General features: G+C 51.6%; 8 protein-coding genes across 8 annotated transcripts; 3 read left to right on the top strand and 5 right to left on the bottom strand.

Annotated features, from left to right (window-relative positions):
- Positions 1-129: 129 nt before the first annotated feature.
- Positions 130-607, top strand: SPT4 (transcription elongation factor spt4; the record flags this gene model as incomplete). Its single annotated transcript, XM_036775116.1, has 3 exons — positions 130-264; positions 321-429; positions 486-607. 3 exons carry the CDS (start codon positions 130-132, stop codon positions 605-607), a joined length of 366 nt encoding a protein of 121 aa, XP_036633618.1.
- Positions 608-762: 155 nt separating this feature from the next.
- On the bottom strand, positions 763-3,392 carry PC9H_005551 (uncharacterized protein; the record flags this gene model as incomplete). The annotated part of the gene is made up of 9 exons (XM_036775115.1): positions 763-811; positions 866-1,071; positions 1,129-1,372; positions 1,537-1,625; positions 1,693-1,748; positions 1,811-2,068; positions 2,124-2,704; positions 2,756-3,243; positions 3,297-3,392. The coding sequence occupies 9 exons, from the start codon at positions 3,390-3,392 to the stop codon at positions 763-765; spliced, it is 2,067 nt and encodes a 688-aa protein (XP_036633617.1).
- An 875-nt stretch (positions 3,393-4,267) lies between these two features.
- PC9H_005550 (uncharacterized protein) lies at positions 4,268-6,574 on the top strand (the record flags this gene model as incomplete). The annotated part of the gene is made up of 15 exons (XM_036775114.1): positions 4,268-4,412; positions 4,462-4,593; positions 4,653-4,659; positions 4,708-4,781; positions 4,834-4,921; positions 4,976-5,330; positions 5,386-5,501; positions 5,559-5,648; positions 5,703-5,722; positions 5,773-6,018; positions 6,074-6,110; positions 6,171-6,205; positions 6,271-6,335; positions 6,407-6,466; positions 6,521-6,574. 15 exons carry the CDS (start codon positions 4,268-4,270, stop codon positions 6,572-6,574), a joined length of 1,524 nt encoding a protein of 507 aa, XP_036633616.1.
- Positions 6,575-6,828: 254 nt separating this feature from the next.
- Positions 6,829-7,880, bottom strand: PC9H_005549 (uncharacterized protein; the record flags this gene model as incomplete). Its single annotated transcript, XM_036775113.1, has 6 exons — positions 6,829-6,875; positions 6,937-7,011; positions 7,065-7,205; positions 7,257-7,496; positions 7,552-7,694; positions 7,822-7,880. The coding sequence occupies 6 exons, from the start codon at positions 7,878-7,880 to the stop codon at positions 6,829-6,831; spliced, it is 705 nt and encodes a 234-aa protein (XP_036633615.1).
- Positions 7,881-8,427: 547 nt separating this feature from the next.
- Positions 8,428-9,572, bottom strand: PC9H_005548 (uncharacterized protein; the record flags this gene model as incomplete). The annotated part of the gene is made up of 5 exons (XM_036775112.1): positions 8,428-8,733; positions 8,793-8,939; positions 8,980-9,293; positions 9,350-9,470; positions 9,525-9,572. 5 exons carry the CDS (start codon positions 9,570-9,572, stop codon positions 8,428-8,430), a joined length of 936 nt encoding a protein of 311 aa, XP_036633614.1.
- Positions 9,573-9,932: 360 nt separating this feature from the next.
- On the top strand, positions 9,933-13,263 carry PC9H_005547 (uncharacterized protein; the record flags this gene model as incomplete). Its single annotated transcript, XM_036775111.1, has 10 exons — positions 9,933-10,158; positions 10,211-10,240; positions 10,298-10,568; positions 10,621-11,296; positions 11,349-11,442; positions 11,580-11,675; positions 11,730-12,229; positions 12,314-12,419; positions 12,504-13,143; positions 13,203-13,263. 10 exons carry the CDS (start codon positions 9,933-9,935, stop codon positions 13,261-13,263), a joined length of 2,700 nt encoding a protein of 899 aa, XP_036633613.1.
- A 439-nt stretch (positions 13,264-13,702) lies between these two features.
- PC9H_005546 (uncharacterized protein) lies at positions 13,703-16,857 on the bottom strand (the record flags this gene model as incomplete). Its single annotated transcript, XM_036775110.1, has 6 exons — positions 13,703-14,205; positions 14,254-14,323; positions 14,377-14,906; positions 14,971-15,082; positions 15,150-15,237; positions 15,299-16,857. The coding sequence occupies 6 exons, from the start codon at positions 16,855-16,857 to the stop codon at positions 13,703-13,705; spliced, it is 2,862 nt and encodes a 953-aa protein (XP_036633612.1).
- Positions 16,858-17,372: 515 nt separating this feature from the next.
- IMP3 (Small subunit (SSU) processome component) lies at positions 17,373-18,088 on the bottom strand (the record flags this gene model as incomplete). The annotated part of the gene is made up of 4 exons (XM_036775109.1): positions 17,373-17,396; positions 17,453-17,525; positions 17,582-17,976; positions 18,029-18,088. The coding sequence occupies 4 exons, from the start codon at positions 18,086-18,088 to the stop codon at positions 17,373-17,375; spliced, it is 552 nt and encodes a 183-aa protein (XP_036633611.1).
- Positions 18,089-18,147: the final 59 nt, after the last annotated feature.

The following is an 18,147-nucleotide window of genomic DNA, read 5'->3' as shown; positions in this document are numbered from 1 at the left end:
ATTCGATGGCGGACGTTGTGGTCCGGCGATGAGCCTAAATGCCGAGCTAAGCGCTCAATGCAGGTCGCTTGCTTCGACTTGTTCACTCGCTCAAGCGCTCACCTTCAAGTTTCTCCGCGCATCTACAAAATGTCCGCACCCGTCGCTGATATACCAACCCAAGCAAGGTCAAAGCAGCTCCGAGCTTGCCTGCTATGCTCTATCGTAATGATGCCCGCTGCTTTCCGACGAGACGGCTGCCCAAACTGCGAAGAAATTATGCAAGTACGCGACTCAGACATACTTATTTATTCATTCGCTGATCCTGGCACTGTTACCAGATGAAGGGGTCGCAAGACCGGATAGCAGCATGCACGACACAATACTTCGACGGCGTGATTGCTGTAATGGATCCTGAGCATAGTTGGGTAGCAAGATGGCAAAGAACATGTAAGCCACGGACTTTCCCCCTTTCGTTCTACTCGGACTAAATTCGATGATTACAGCAAAATATGTACGGGGCATGTACGCAGTGCGAGTCAAGGGTCGAATACCCGAAGATGTTGAGACCGAGCTGGAGAATCGCGGATTGAAATACCGACCTCGCGACCAGACTGATCAAGATTGAACAACTGCCATACAGGCTATACTCACTCACTAGAAGCAATACAGATTGACAACAGCAATGCACGTTATGGTCTGTATTACATATATCTCTAGCAGGAATATATGCTTCATGACGCGATTATAAATTGTCCTGCGTATCGGTACAAGTGTAGCAAGTTATAGAAGGTCGTGAAGGACACGGTCGTACTGGTGAGGCATGTGTGCACTATGATGAGGGAGTGATGAGCACTAGTGGCATACTGAACTTCTCGAACCCTACCTGAGCATGTCTCTGGAGAACACTATCTGCGAAAATACCTTCTCCACGTCGAGTACATCGAAAAGCCTCAGCTTTTCATCAGTGCCCCGGTGCGACCGATGGGAAGGATGCAGGTCGCTGTCCCTTAGTGCCCACAATACTCGACCAGGCGGGTATAAGTCAGCCATCTGCATATTGGCTTCGAGTGTCTTGCGGACAGCGACGAACTAAAACACAGCAGAAATATTAGAAGAAAGACGAAATGGAAGACACCACCAGCATACCCAATCGGGATCATCTGGAGATCCTTCACCCGCCTTCCAGCGACGAGCTCGGGCGGTGACACCAGCATACCCGGCGCCATCTTCTTTCTCCCCCTTTGCCTCATTTGCATCGCACAACCACATTGCGGCGTTCTTCAAATCCCTAACGGAACCGAGAGAGAGCCGTGATACTATATCATGGGAATACACAAAGGACACGATGATCTTGTTTGCGAGTCGACTCAAGCTCGCATCCATGAGGCACCTGCGCCAAAGAAAGTTAGTATCAGAAGAACCACAGTTAACCCTCCCCTGGGGTGGAGTGCCCGTAAGCAAACATCCAACTTTGTCGTCGGGGTTTCTAAGAACAGGGTCTTCCCCGCAATCACCCCACACGAGAGGACAAACATAGAAAAGAAGATGACATACGGAGGAGCGAAGCAGTATACGGACACTTTGCGGCCAAGGGGGAGACCACTAGAACGGACGGTCAAGCAAGTCTCAGGGTCTGCCCACATCTCCACGAGAAGGTCATCAGTCTCCACCAAGAGTAGCTTAATGTGACATATGAGGGAATATTCTCACCATGCCCAAGATCCCAGCCACTCCGGCACCCAAACTGTGGCCGCATAATACTAATTCTGTTTGCGAGTGAGAATCAGGGTGAGATCTTGCATCTCTCATTCGTAGTGCACTTACTCACCGTAGCCAGGGTTCTTGTAGAGGGCTTCCTGAACTGCGAGCTGAACTGGTTTCCCGATGTCGCCCATCGCCCGAGCCATGCGCAGCATGCCGCCGTGAACGTGGTATGTGGGTCGGTTCTGGGCGACAGATGGAAACGGGATGCTATACTGTCCCGGAACGGGGGTTTCGTCGCCCTCCAAACGGACCGTAATTGCTGGCTCAAATTCTTCGGGGTCGCAAGTCAGATCCACAGCAATTTCATTCAGTGACATGGTCCCTAGTCATAATTTAGCTTTCTGTGGTTCGTGATGGTTTGACCCTCAAACACCTACCTCTCAAGACAAGGACGATCTGACTTCGCCCATGATCGGTGAGAACCCAGAATCTTGGCATGAGATGTTCCAGGCCGATGACGGCGGATGTGCGCATCTGCGCTTTGGCTTTGGCCTCGCTGTCCATCGAGTTCGCTGCACGTTCGAAGATTTCGTGATCGTGCTTGCCGAGGAGGACATCCCACCACGAGTACTTCGAGCCGCCGACAGACTCAGAGGCGTCGTCGACCTCAGAGGGCTCGCCAGCTGCTTCGGCCTCAGATGCGTTGATGGCGCGCGCGAGTTGGTACTGTTCGGAGTCCTTGTCGGCTCGTTTCCCTGGACGTGCAGGCGATTCCGCTGCATCCGCGTGGGGGGAGACCCCAAAGAACAGGAGACTTGCGCCCCCGTATCCGGCAAGGACTAGCTTCGACAGTCGTCGAAGGGTGGTCTTCAGGTGCTCGTTTGGTATACGACCCGATGGCTTCCATCGTGAGGAAGCGTTGAAGGCGCGCGCTGGCATGTCACCAATATCTGCAGCAATAATTTGACCACTGTTTCCGGGGAAAATCAGATCGGACGTGACTCGTATTCGGGATCCTCTGAGAGTTTTTGTTAACGGACGGCGGGCTCGAAGGGCAAGATATTCTCACCGACGCTGTCTGATGGTGCTCATAGATCTGCGATTGTCGTTGACGTTAATCTCGCGCAGGGATTTAAACCACCTCTTCTCTTGCCATTCCTGTGTTACACCTTGCAATGCGACCCAGCCCACAATTGCTTTGGCCACCTGGATTATGCCGAACTGGGTCGTAGGAAGACTGGCGCTATTCGTCGGGCTGTTCCATTCGCGTTTTACCAGTGTGATGAATGAAGCGAGGGAGAACGAGGCTTCGCTGCTTCCAGGAAGTATTACGGACAAGACATTGATGGAGCCATGTGCAGCGAGGAGAGACGTCGTCGTTATATACTCTCCAAGATGAAGGGGAGCCAGGGTGATCTGCTCGGCTAGGGAAATCACAGTGGTTACTGCTCCACCAAGCACCGGGCTTGCGATAGAGCTTCCTCGAAAAAGAGTGTGGTCAACTACGGCTCCTGTGACCGCAAAGGCAGTATGTGCAATGCCCCTGGCTACAGAAAACTAACATCGTGGTGGTCAGACTTTTGGCACGCGATCCGTACTAAACTACTCACTCCAAGCCTTGTGCCAGTCTTGGCAGCAGTAAAGCCAAAAGATGTTGCTGTAGAGGCCAGGTCTAAGCCTTGTCTAGTATAGTAGTCCCAAGTCATTGATCATTTGAAGTCAATCCTGTGGTGCCGCTAATTCTAATGGATCCGGCGAAAGGAACAACGAGGAATCTGGCATGCACATATTACTGCGTTGCATCGCTGCATGTGATAAACCAAGTGTATGTGTACTATGTAATCTGGAGGACCACAATTGGAAAGGTCAGATTGTGACAGGTTTGTGACTTAGCTAGACACCGTGGAAATGCCTTCTTGAGCAGACTTCGAATCTCCGAGCAGAAAAGCGCCCAAGACTTACTGGAACTGCGAGGCGACTCATGCAGTAAACCTTGGTTCCACAACCATCTAATCGTCAAAAGTGGGGAACCATATTATTTTACGATAAATACTCTCATATGGTCTTGATCGGTAACTGGTCCATTCTGTTGATCGGACTTCCGCTGAGTGAATACTTCAAAGCGCAAGTTCAAGTACGCACTACCAGCGTGTTTCTATCCAGGCATATTTATGATTCAAGTTATCCGATCAAGTATCCAGTCTTGCAGGAATTCTTCTTGAATACTTACCTCACTACGCCGCTCTGGAAGATCACTGTCTATAGAGAAAGTGTTATTCATGATTTATATCGGAGGCAATGCCTGTCACTTTTCACACGTGTGAGGCTTATACTGTTACCCCTTTACTATATAGATATACAATTGTCTGTAGTCTTCATGCGGCGTCCTTGACGGAGGACTGACATTTGAGAAGTGCCCAAACGTGCCGAAGGGGGGATGCCGGTGTGCCGGAGGACGGTGTACTAGGCTCAGGAAATACTTTTGCACGATCACGACCTCGTGACTTAGTGATTACGAAGAATTGCCCACGAATATATCTGCACTGTGCCGATTATTCCGAGTTCGCCGAAAGCTTGCTTTATGTCCGCTACTCAACTCGTCCGAAGGAGTTTTGCTCGCAAGAGGCTACCTCGTCCGCAACGGCGACAATACGCCACGGAAACGGCGATACCAGTGAAGCCGTCATGCTATGGTCAACCGTTATGCCAAAGCCACCCACATCTCGGTATGCGGCATCAAGCTCGGTGTGACGGGACACTGATGCTTCGTGACAGTCAAGCCCAATGAATTGACACCAGGTATACCTGCGGAAGAATACGAAACGAGGCGGAGGAAGCTAATGGATAATTTGCCCGATGACAGCCTCGTCGTCTCCGTGGCTGCTCCGATAAAATACATGAGTGCTAGTGAGTTCGCGTCGGTCGTTGTTGATCCTCAGGAAGCGCGTTCTGATCGATTTGTGTAGATATATTGTGAGTATTTGTGTGTTATTTGAACTTGGTTGGACCTACGCATGCCAGTTACAAGTATCGTCAAGCCTCGGATTTCTGGTACCTCACTGGTTTTGAAGAACCAGAATCGGCGATCGTGTTAGGCTGGTGTAATTTCGCTTGTGTGGTACGCTTGATATTAATCCATGATATTAGAAAAGAACTCTTCTTCACCGAAAGGCTATCGCATGCACCTATTCTGCGGCGGCAAAGACACCGACAAAGAAAAATGGGACGGAGCTAGGTATTATCCATGCAAATAATCAACCATTCAGAATGTTCATTCTCTTACTTTCAGGACAACATTCCGTGATGCCGCGAAGATATTCAACGCTGACGAAGCCACCTCCGTTGACGAATTCCCAACCTACCTCAAATCCATCATCCACCAATACACTAACGTCTACGTTGACCTCCCTCCGAGCGTGCTACGCAAGAGGGGAGGCCCAAAGTACGCGTCGAAAGGGCTTCTGCGATTCCTGGCGTCTCCGATTAGTGGACGAACGGATCACGAAGCGGTGATCGATGCGCTTGCGAGCTCTCGCCGAAAGCCTTTGGCGTCAGAGGTAGGTAAATTGAGGAACATAAAATCTCCAGCGGAGCAGCAGATTATGCGGGCTGCCGCCGATATTAGTGGTCGTGCTCATGCCAAGGTCCGTATAGGGTCAACATCGACGTCATTGATAGACGAGCCTGATGTTATTGTAGACGATGCGCTTTACGCGACCTGGCCTCTCTGAATCTGCTCTTGCAGCCCACTTCGAGTATTTGTGCAGTCTTTCGGGTGCACAACGACTCGCCTATGTTCCTGTTGTTGCATCAGGGTAGATCACCCTACTTCATTTGAGTACCCTGTCACTCATTATTTTACGCTCCGAAAGACCCAATGCCCTTATCATTCACTACACATCGAACAACCACTTAATAAGAGCAGGAGAAATGCTTCTTGTCGATGCAGGCTGTGAATATAAGTGCGTCCCGCTCTCAATTACTCATCAGAATACGATTAACGAACGGTTTGATAGCGGTTATGCTGCTGATATAAGTAGGTCCTCCCCCCACACTACCCAGAACGTAGACTCATTCAGTGGTCAGCGAGGTCATACCCTGTCTCGGGCTCGTTTTCAGGCCCACAGCGGGATCTATACTCTGCTGTTCTATCGGCTCAAAAGACACTGATCTCCCTGTGCACTGAGTCTTCTCGGCTGAGCCTTATGGATCTTCATCGAAAGTCGTGTGACCTCCTACGCACCGAGCTCAAACAAATCGGATTCACCCTCTCCAGTGGGGACCTCGAACGCATACTCTACCCTCATCTACTCAGTCACCCTATCGGAATAGGTCCGTCACGCGAATTTCACGGATAATTAATTGACACTCATCGTGCGTCTCGAAGATTTACACGAGTCAACCCACTTTGACCGTAATGCGCCGTGCGTAACTGTCGATTTTCGTCATAGTGTTTAGCAATCATTTACTCAATGTGGATGCAGACTCAAGGCGGGCATGGTACTTACTATTGAGCCCGGTGAGTACTAGCTCAGGCCTTTCCGATATCCGATCGCTGAGTAGCTCACATGACTGATTGTCTAGGCATTTACGTTCCTCCGTCTCCCATGTTTCCCAGTCATTTCCATGATATAGGGATTCGGATTGAGGCGAGTCCTTTCATCTCGTCACGGCCCAATGGCCACGCTAAATTTCCATTCTGAATATCTGTCAACATCAGGATGAAGTGCTTGTCGGCCCAGAGCACCCAGTCGTATTATCCGTCAATGCCCCGAAGGAGGTACTTGTTTCCCCGGATTGTCGCTATATTGATTCACTTATGTTCGCCGCTCAGGTTGCTGATGTTGAAGGTGCATGTCAGGGACTACTTGGCCTAGAACCATATTAGCCATTGCGGGGTGCTTCGAAATATATATAGCTCTAATACAATTCACATAGTTAAAGCATGAATTCACGTTACGTTTAGAGCGCGATAAAACCGCGCCAACAGGAAGCACAAGTGTAGACTGAAACATAAGAAAGGGAAATGAAGTTACGCCATCAAGTGTAAGCAGTACAGAGGGAGACGGTGCTTTCCGAGATCCACGAACAGCCACGCAATCGAGAGTCTTGCAATGATGAGAAAAGAAACCCATTAATTAATCAGAAGTCGTCGTCGAATCCTCCCCCATCTTGGGCATCCTCGTAGCCTAAGTACGACAGCAGTAAGCAAACACATAAGCGTGTTGATCGAAAAGGAAAGTAGCAGACCTTCTCTGTAGGCGTCCTCTTGCGAATCATCGAGGGCATTGGCAATTAGAGCACCACCAATTAGACCGGCACCACCTAGAGATCATAGGGTTGCATCAAATTCCCTGTGCAACGAACACATCACGTACCCGCAGCCAACATCCCACCCATTCCCATCCCACCTGACTTGGCCGGCGCTTGAGCATAAACAGGCTGCTGCTGCTGACCATAGCCTCCGCCTCCTCCGTATCCTGAGCTTGGTTTCTTCCCAAACAATCCACCGAAGAGTCCTACAGATACAAGCCGGAAATGAGATTATGTTAGGGGGTAACAGGGGTCACGCCTTGCCTTTCCCTCCTTGTTGAGGCGGCGGGGCTTGCTGCCAATTCTGCTGAGGGGGAGGTTGCTGGTATCCGCCCCAGCCTCCGGAGGGGGGTGGGGAGTTGTGTCCGCCGTATTGGGGTTGTGGGGGTGCGCCGTAGCCGGGCTGTTGCCCGGGATAGCCGCCTGGGCTTCCTCCGCCTGCACCTGGGTATCCCCCATATTGCCCTTGAGGATTGCCGTAGTAACTATTGGGTGCGCTGGTATATGGGGGTGAACCGGGGCTGGGACCTGGGCTAGGATACGGTGGGGCACTCTGGCCGGGGTAGGTGTTGTGGTTGGGAGGTGGAGGTCCGGGCGGTGGGGCGTAATGCGAAGGGGGAGGAGCGGGAGGGGGAGCACCCAGAGGATGCTCCCATACCGTTACAGGCGGTGAAGCTGACGTATTCACGTAGTACCTTTGGATTTATTAGACATTAGCTGATTCGCTCTCGATGAGCTGGGAGGTTCGTTCATTTACCAGGCGCTATATCTAAATCATGGAGTCAGGATCGTGATCGTTAATGGAGCTAGTGGCGAGCTTACCTCGAATCGTACTGCGTTATCCACCCTTGGGGGAGGGGCCGTTTATCTGGGTTCTCCATCGTCGATGGCTCGTCTGGTGAGAGTCAGAAATCAAAAGGATAAGTAAAGACGCTAGAGTGACCCAAAGTGGGTTTATAGCGCCATCGATGGGCAGTGCCTATAATGTGACCTTGCCTCGGCAATGGAAATTGGTGATGCTGATGACAAACGATAGCCTTGTGAAAATACCTGTGCTGAGCCAAAGTTAACTCGCTGCGCCGTGCAATGGGCTTGGAGACACCCATCTGTCAGGATGGAAGTGGAAGGACGGGGAACAGCCATATGGCAACGTATAATTAGCAGGAACATATCAACAACTATGAAGGATCTGGTAACAATCCAAGAAGTAGAAATTAGGGGCCGCGAGTCCTTAAGAGAATCGAAATAATGTACCCGGGTAGATATAGAAACACACAATGGTCGTCGCAGAAGCCAAAAAAGAACAATAGGCGGGGTGGGGTAGATAAAATGAGGAAAAGGGAGATCGATCATGATACACTGATCGCGGGGAGAGAGATAAACACATCAATTATACAATATCGTGGTTTGGATAGATAGATATCACCATCATGCGTGGTTTCTTCGCTTGCCCGCGGGAGCTGGACCACCCTTCTGTCGCTTTCCTTGGTGCTCTTCTTCATCATCATCATCTTCTTCATCGCTCTCCTCCTCCTCGCTATCACTTTGTTGGGCTGATTTCGCCGCGACGCCTTTCGGTAGGGCGGGGTTGTCCTCATCAGAATCCTCATCAGACTCATCGGAAGCTTCGTCGTGACTCGAGGAAACGACGGCCTTCGGGGCAGCGGGGGCAGCGAGCTGCTGCACCGGCACTTTGGGAGCCTTTGGCGCGCGCGGCTTTCTTACTTTCTTTGCCTACCATACATGGTTTAAACTCGAAACAGCCCAGTCTGGTCATATTAAGGGACACTTACAGCAGCAGCTTCTTCGGCAGCCATGGTAGCAGCAGCAACCTCCTCCGGAGAGCGGTTCTCGTATGCCTTCTTATCGGCTTGGAACTTCTCCTTCGCGTCTGCTGTGGCTTGGTGATAGATCTGCAACGGAACAGACGCGTCAGGATACTGTTGTTCAAAGTGAGACAATGCCGCTGTTGGGACTTACGAGCTTCTCATCCTCGGTCATCTCTGCCCACTGCTTTGATATCATACTGAGGAGCTCAGCATTGGAGAGGGTGGGGAATTTTGCCCTCAAGTCCTTGCGCACATGGTTCTGGTAGAGGATATACGAGGAAGCAGGGCGTCTCGGCGCGTTGGGGTCTTTGGGCTTCTTGCTGCGCTTTTTCTTGCCCTCTTCAGCGACGTCCTCGGCCGGAGCTTTGCGCTTGCGGGTCTTCTCCCCGTCGTTCGACTCTGCCAGAGGCGCGCCGACGATCCCCCCGCCGTTTGGAACAACAGGGGCTTGGAGAGCTGGGTGTCCTGCGTGCGGCGCGTCAACACTCAGCGCGTCCGAGGAGAGGTGGAAAGGGAAATACCATGAACCATCTGGGGGTTTATCGGGGTCACTGCGGACGCCCTGATCAGCTGAGCGAAATGGTCTGCCATGCTCGCGCACTGGCGCATGGCTGCAGCGACATTGTCAAGGCTCAAAGCGAGCTGTGTGAAAGTTGTAAGGGTGGCAGCGAGGGGGGTACGATGAGGAGGACATACTTGATTTCTGTGGAAGTCCATGGTAGCCCCATCAGCGAGGTTGGCCATTTGTGATATCGACACTACACAAGCGGCGAGACAAGTTGAATTTTTTGCTTCAACAAAAGTTGATCAACAAAAACAAAACCGTGTGATGGATTTGTGACCGTGAGAATGTGGTTTAGTCGGCGACTGAAAAAAGGTACTGTTTCAGCTGGTGCGGGCTGCTCTTGTCGTCGTCGCCGTTTACACTGACTGAGTCCCTTGAAGATCACCGCCAACGCCAGCGCGCAGGTTTTACAGGCAGGCTGCTGGGAGCTGCTCTGTCGCCGTCTTTCCTCATCCGAATCCCATATAGCCAGCCCTGCAGTTTGTAGAGAAAAAAAGGCCTCAGAGTTGAAAAGAAATATCATAATTTATAGGGAAAATATGGATTCGATGTATCAGTGGATCCAAGCTCAGCATCCCCAGCAGCAGCAGCAGCAGGCCCCGATGCTGCAGGAGACGTCGTCCGCCCACAATCCCCTTCATGAGCAACAAAGACCGCCTTCCACGAGCATGGGCGAATCAGGTGCTTCCAATGGCGCCCCAAACTCGGCCGCAGAAGCACCCCAGCCCATCGAAATCGATGATTATGGCTCTCTGGGGCTCGGAGGTGCGAGAAACGCTTCAAATTCTTGGAAAATACAGCTCACGCCCGTGCACAGCGCCGGCATCGTACTCGTCGTCTTTCGGAGGTAAGCGAACTTCCACGCGCGCTTGCCAATTTCGCTGATCTGGTTTCTGCGGAACAGCATCCCAACCTTCGTCGGCCACGGCCACCTCCTTTTCGCATTCCCCGTACCCGAGTCACCCTGGGTTCTTCTATTCCGCCGCCCCCTTCAATACCATCGCGTACGGTTCATCATGGGGCTCGTTGCCAATATCAAGTTTCTCTACGTTGAATGGAGCAAATCCAGGTGCCACGATCCCTTCTTCCTCGCAGCAGCAACAGCAGCAACCACAACAACAGCAACGGTCACAGCAGCCCATGCACACGTCACAATCCCCTCCGATGGTGATTGAGTGAGTCTAGAACATACACTTTACGCTCGGGCAGCCCCTAAGATGTTTACAGTCCTGCTCTGACCAATGGCGCAAGCTCCTCAACACTGACATATTCGCAGCCGAGCGCGAGTGTGCCCTCATCCCAATCACCTTCCCAACTCCAGCAGCAGCAACAGCAACAGCAGTTGCAGCAACGGGCCTCAGCGTATCTGCAAGCGTACAATCTGCATCCTTACCTACAGCATTATGCACAACAGCTACAGAACCACACACAATCCCAGGGCACTCTGTCGCCTCAGGTCCTCCAGTCCCCGTCGATATCAAATCCCCAGTCATCGCTGACAGCCGCCAACTTCTACGCCCCTTCCCCGCCCATTTCTTCGTCGACATCGGGATCATCAACATCCACTTCTGCCACGATCGTACCTCCGACCCTCACGCCTCAGGAACGCAAGCAGCAATTCCAAGCGGTCCTCAAGCCCCTCCTAGTTTCATCTGCATTTACAGGCGCCCAAGCAGTTAACAGCCTCATGGATCATATCGAAGATTACGGCCCCACCAACGTGGACCATGATGTGCGTTTGGAAATACTCACGAAGATAAGAGATGGTGCCGGCAACCACTACTTCCGTGCCTGGGCTGAAAATCCTTTTGCCATGGATGTTACTCGGAAATGGCTCTGGTCAGCCATCTCGGCTGCAAAGACGGGCGATCCGCTTTCCGAAACTACCATGCCGCTCCTCCATGTAAGTGTATCGCCGATGAACATACTCGAGGTACACTGAGATTGTTTGCAAGCTTCTTGATCGACTGCCACTGACGGTAGAGCTATTGAAAACCTCCAAGCTCGGTAAGGTCATCGTCAAGATTAGCAAGGAAGACTTTTCAGCTGGTATGTTCATCTCCACTGTCTTCACGTACCCAAATGAGGGAATCAGCCTATCTCGACTCAACACGGACTGCATTCCAATGCTATTATAATATACAACGAATCTTGTTGTCATTGTAATTTACCAACCTATTGTGCAGCGATCAAGGACATGGCTTCGAATATTGAACGGAGATGGCGTCTCTTAATATCGCCCCCAGACGCGGCAAAGCCACCCGAAAACATAAAATCAGAGGGTGAGTCATGTCCATCCGCTATACGATGTCCTGTCGATCTGACGCTGAGCATAGATTTCAAGGTGAAGAAACGCAAGCTCAGTGAACCCCCGTCATCCAAATCGGTGCCTCCCCAGAAGAAGCCGGCCACGGGAACTTCGTCATCGGTCAAACCAATGGTAAAGAAGGAAGTCAAGCCTGCGGTTTCTGCGGTCAAGGACGCCAAATCTGATTCCTCTTTCTTCTCCGCGCCGAAGCCGAAGCCTAAACTACCGAGTTTCAAGAAGGCCCCCCCTGCTGCTGTGGTCAAGAAGGAACCAGATACGAATGTAGCTCAGCCCTCTTCTATAGATCCTTTTCAGGAGGCTCTGAAGTTCATGGCCAAGGGCCGTAAAGAGTCACCAAGCACTCAAACACCGCCTCCCGCTTCCGCCACACCAGTGGACACCCCCCTCCAACCCTTGAACTCTTCCAAATCTACAAAGAAGCGAAAAAGCGTCACATGGGCTCCGGATGGCCAGCTTGAGAATATACGTCTCATTGAGAAAGCCATTTACGATGACGATCCAGTAGATGTCAGCTACTTTCGCTTGCTTGCTTTAACTGTACTGTACATTAATGGGCTCCCTTTTTTGCATCCGTGCACTTTTGCGATACAGGGTGCGCATGTCTTGCACAGCAATTTGCGCGAACTGGAGCGGGGCGAGGGAGCTGCGTTGCACACGCATATTTTTGAAGAAACTGTAGACTGGTCTGAACCCATCCGTAAGCAAATTTCAATATTATGTCTGTCATCCAATGAAATCTTAATCCGCTCAACTGCCGATAATGGTGTGATTGTTTTCATAGTGATCGATTTCTCTTCAACAATCGTTCCACCCTTGCGAGGACAGGAAAGCGAAGAGCGAGAGGTGCAGGAGAAGCGCGAACAGACCGTCTTGGGTGCTGTGTACATGGCGCCTCAACACATCCCGGACACACCAGGCGAGCCGTCGCAAGTATTACCCGAAGAGGAAGTTATCAAAGACATGGCAACGATGACCTGTGGTCCCGAAGCTGATGCTATATTTTGGGCACCAGAACCGGAGGTCCCTCCTACTAGCACCGTGAGCGATCTCCTGGGGCAGATTAGCTCGGGAGTGGGGATGGACTATTCCCAGCCGCCCGAGAATGGTGGTGGTGCTGAGCTAGGTGGTGCACAATTCAATTTCGAGCAGATAGCAGCTATTGCCCAACAGATGCCTCAACTGCAGTCCCTCCTGCAGCAGCTCGGGAATAACCAACCCGCACAGCCATATGGAAATGTCGATCAGGCGTGGAATAATACGTATTCCGAATTTGGGCAAGGGTATCATGATGAGGATACGCGTGACCAATGGCCATCCGAAAGGGGGCGCGGTCGTGGGCGAGGCAGAGGCAGAGGCAGAGGAGAGGACGGCGGACATAGACACAATAAAAAGCGAATTTGCAGTTTCTATGCGGCTGGAAGGCGAGCACAATCCATAATTCGCGTGAGCGTAAAACTAATATAATCCCGAATTTTCACAGATGTCGGTATGGGGATCAATGTGACTTTATACATGAAACCCCGAACGGTACCATGTACTGAAGACCTGGAGAACATTCTAAATTATACGGTAGCCATCTTTATACATCCATATACTTACTCATCATGTGTATACCTCATCATTCTGGCACATACATATTACACTTTGCATCCCCCATTCATATCTCCTATGCAATTCGCACCGTCCGTTTATTCAAAGCAAGCAAACAAGATACAGGAAACAGGGCCGGGAAGCGCTCAAGGGCAACGTCAATGAAGGTGCAGCTCCGAGAAGAACATCAGATCCGAAGACGAAAATACTATTACTGATACAAGTACAAAGGAATAATAAATAGACTGATAAGGGACGACGCACAACGATGCATATTGATGTAGAGTAATGGTACGGTATATATCTATGTTAATTATCACAAATGACCAAATATCTGAAAGCAAAAAGTGCGAGACGAGAAACCAGTATATACATACGGAAATAAAGCACCTAGCTCTGTGTTGCTTTTCTTTTTCGACCTTGGCGTTTTAGTGGAGGCTGGTCAGCATGTGAAGTTGTAGGTGAAGCGGTCTCCGACCCCTGTTTCCGCTTCAATGTCGCATTCGCCATCGAGGGAGTGTTGCCGCCGGTTGTCGACACACCAGGAGTAGTGGCGGAACTAGATGAGGCGCCGTTCATAGGTTGTTGTCCTTGTTGTTGTTGGGGTATCGTCTTATGCTGCTTCTGTGGTGAATTGCCGCCAGACGTAGAGGCCTGCGGCGAATTTATCGACCCAGGCAGAGGGTTGGACGAGGGTATGACGTTAGGGTAATGTGTTGATACGGCTCCTTGTGGTGGGCCAACATTGGTGACCATCTGGTTGAACTGTGGGGGTGGGGGATATGATGGGTGTTGAGGATGTGGACCTCCGTTCACGAACGGCGTTGTGTGCATCTGTGGTGGGACGGACAACCCCTTGTCTCGAAGATTCTGCGCAAACTGCTTCAGAGCGTCTACAGAGACGGTCAGCCGTGTTATAAACGAAGCTTGCACGTCCTTACCCATGGGCCCTAGACCAGTTTCGTTGGTAAAAGAAATTAAGTCGGCCATCTGGCCCACACTCTCAGCCAACTGGAGGAGATATGAGCACGCCGGTATCCATTCAATATACAGGTTAGACATACCTCGAGACATCGCATTGTTGCCTGGGGTATGCCAAAAGCATTCACCGGCCCCAATGGTACAGACCCTCGTTCCACAGGTACCCTCTGCTCATCCGAACGATCCGTGTTCTGGTTTTGTCCGTTCTGCACTGGCGGTCCCACCTCGGGCATAGGGCCGTTCATCGTGTTCTCTATACCTTCGATATGTTCGACAGCGATGTATTTATCGTGGTACAGGGCATCGAACTGAAAATCCTCAAACCGCAGCAGCGCGGAAGGTGGGCTTGCGCCTCCACCACCATTTGGTCCAGGTGAGCCGGTGCTCGGTGGGGTTGGTGCTGAGATGATGACATGCACCGTGAGGGGTCCGCGTAGCGTCACAGTATACCCATTGGTATACTTGTACGTCCATACCGCCGTAACACACTCGATTATTGAATGACCCGTTGTGTATAGCCGTTCGCGTGCGCCATCTAGTGAAAGGGACATAGATTTGACGCCAGATTGTGCCGTAACGAGAAAAAACCGAGGGAGAATTGCAGTGCCAATTTCTACGTATGTTAGGGCCTACTTCAGTTTCCTGTCATATTGGTGGGATGGTGGTGTACCACTTACCAAAAGGCTTGGCTTCCTGCCGCGAGTTGTCTTTCCAGAGAGTGAACTTCATGATGGCTTTCGGGGCGAAATAGTCTTTGATCAACTCTTTCCACCATGATAGCTGTAGTTTCTGTTGAAATGAGTCAGTAAGCGGCAAAAGTCGAGATGCCGCCCGAGATGTTGTGTGGGAGCCTCACCTTTTGGAAATTGTCGTTCGCTGATAGGATACCACTGAATTGGAGCAATCGTATTAAGCCTTGACCACTGCCCACTGGCGGTTGGATGCTAGAAGTAACAGATATTAACGACGACGTATAAATTTAGAACACTCCAGCAAATAACGAACACGCTTGGTATTGGCTGCTGTGTCCTCATCATTTGGTTGTTCTCGCTACCATTCGGTGGTTGGCCTGGAGGCATGGGGGGGCGGGGAGGGCCTTGCTGGACTGCAACAAGGGGTTGATTGGGAGGCATCGCTTGCTGGACAAGGGTTTGCGTAGGACCCGCTCCTTGAGGGATTTGAGTTGTTGATGAATGCTGCTGCTGTCTTGATATCCGCCCGCCTGGTGGCATCATCGGATTAGACTGCATGCCTTGCGGTGTCATAGGATTGCTGGTAGAATGATTAGGGTTGGGGGTTCTGTGACCAGCCTGCGAAGGCGGTCGCCCCTGAGACTGTGGTCTTTGAGGCGGGGGATGCATGTGGGAGTTGGAAGGAGTGTGTATCCGTTGCTGTGGATGTTGTTGCGGAGATGAATGAGGATGCGGCGAAGAAGTTCGCATTTGAGGCGTATTATGCTGGGTGTGTGGCGTATGGTGTTGGGAAGGCGGTCGTTGAGGGGGAAATGAACCAGATGGGAAGTTCTCGCCGTTGCTCATCTGTTCGAACTGTTGAGCGGGGGTAACATGAAATCCTGCACTGTCCGCCCTCCCAGGTTGCATCCGACCTGGCCCACCAGGACCATTACCAGGCGCGCCCGACCCGCCGGCAGGATTAAATGGAGGGCCTAGCTGATGGGATACGTCCCCGACTCCCTGGTTTGGTGATACAGTGGATGGTACGAAAGGAAACTGTCCGTTCGAAGGCGGTATCCGCGCGCCGCCAGGAAATGGCTGGCCGTTTTGAAACAGGTTCTGCTGGTGTTGTTCGGGGGTCATCCGTGCACGGCTAATGGAGGGTTGGTTCTGCATGTGTGATGACCCAGGACGGGGAGAGGAAGTCATTTGGGGCGGCTGTACGGGGTTGAAGCTGTTGTTCATTCCGTTTGGGAGGTGAGGGCCTATCGGCTGTCCACCCATGAGTTGTGGCGGTCGATTATTCGGCATTCCACCCATATTGGCGGGCAACCCAGCCATTCCCATCCCGCCCCCCATCCCCGGACCCTGGTTCGTAGGGGGCCCTCCAGCTTGACGCATCGACATCTGCATCTCTGGGGTCATAGTCTGCATGCCGCCGACGTTTCGGGGCATCTGAGGGTTCATGTGCTGCCCAGGATGTGGTCGAAAGGCCATGTTGGGCAGATTCGGATTTCCTGGGTTCATGGGCATGGCCATTTGTTGGTTGAAGTGCGGTGCTGGTTGATTTGACGGCACGCGCCGTATCGGCTGCTGCTGCGAGTGGCCGAAAGGCATGCCCTGGGCGAGCATATGCTGGTTCATGCCGACGCCGACGTTGCCCATATTCTGCATGTTCGGGGGGCCGCCGCGCACGGGCATTTGTTGCGGACGGTGCTGCAGATTGCCTCCTGCCTGGTTCATCACCTGGTTCATCTGAACTTGGTAGATGGTATTGGGGTCGGTCATTGAGCCATTTGCCAGCATTCCCATCGTCTGTGGTATCGTCGAGCGCTGTGCTGGCGGCAGTGCAGGCCGCAGCAGGGGGTTTTGTGCGATGTTGGCGTTCATCGTCGGGCTCGCCGTCGTCCTCCGTCGTCGTCGTCGATGAACTCGGATTTTCTCACACCCAACTGGCTTCGACACGTGCCCCACATCAACTTGGAAAATTCATCAAAACAGCAACTTCCCCTGCTGTGCAAGGAGTCTCGCAGCAATGAAGATCAATCAGCTCCGTCAATTTTACAATGTTGAAACGCGGCCTCAAAAATGCCTGCATGATTGCGACGCTCTCAGTTAGCTACAAAGTGACCATTTCGCCATAAACTGGATTTTACAGCGCCACGCTCGCTGGTACCACCAATCTCTGTTGAGGCTAATACGTAACGTAACATACACACGTTCATATCGAAGCAAGCTACTTCACCGTGCCATCCCAGAGTTGGATTCGTTGCAATAGGAGGATCACGTGATCCCCTATTCTCGCTAGGAGCATTGAGCCCGTCGTCTCTCCCATGACCGGGAAAGCAGCCAGTCAATCGTAGAGATATTATTACGACAATTGCGTGATACTTTTCGAAGGCGCCCTACAGCAAATCAAAATCGTCGAGCTAGAAAAAAGAGGTCAGTTCCACCGCTTCGCAGCGGATATCGGCCGAACACCCACTTCATCATTGTACGACATTATCGTGCGTTTGAGTTTCGACGTGTCGACCCAGGTAACGAAGTCTTCCATATGTCTAGAGCACGACTTCATTTAGTCTTTTCGCGAGAGAGTAGCATAGGGGATACGTACCTTGTCACAAGGAACGCTGGATCAGTGATAGTATCGGGTCCGACACGAACATGGCCTTGCTCGATGAATTTGACAGCAGCACTAACGGTCTCCGCCATCTTGGACATGCACATGTAGACAGCCAGCCGTCTCCGACAGAACGCCGCCACGGTCAACTTGTTCTCGATATCTGAGAGTTTCGCCGTCGAGTTCAGGACGCCCATATCGTACAGTTTCGAAAGCATCTGGCCTTCCATTCGGGAGCGAAAGGGATCCTGTGCTGGGAGCATGGAGAGTCGGTGCGCATGGGATCGCAACGAGCCGCATAATTTGTTGTATTTGTGATAATCCTCGCGGTTCTGGATGTGGTAACGACGGAGGACCTTTATCTCGCGGAGGTTCGCATCTTGTTTCCACTGATAGCCGTGAGCATTGATGGTGACCGAGGTGAAAAAACCAAGGGCGTACGTTGAGAAAATCAACTTTTTTGAGAAGCTTCTGCTCGTGGTGCTTGAGCTTTCTAACCATCAGGGCGACTGGAGGAAAGAAAACAATTTGATGAGCATCCGCCACACGCGTGCAAATAG

Source organism: Pleurotus ostreatus (assembly GCF_014466165.1).
Source record: "Pleurotus ostreatus strain PC9 chromosome Unknown scaffold_3, whole genome shotgun sequence".
NCBI classification, from domain to species: Eukaryota; Fungi; Basidiomycota; class Agaricomycetes; order Agaricales; family Pleurotaceae; genus Pleurotus; species Pleurotus ostreatus.
The sequence above is the reverse complement of the archived record's forward strand: the minus strand, read 5'-3'. Positions and strand labels throughout refer to the sequence as shown.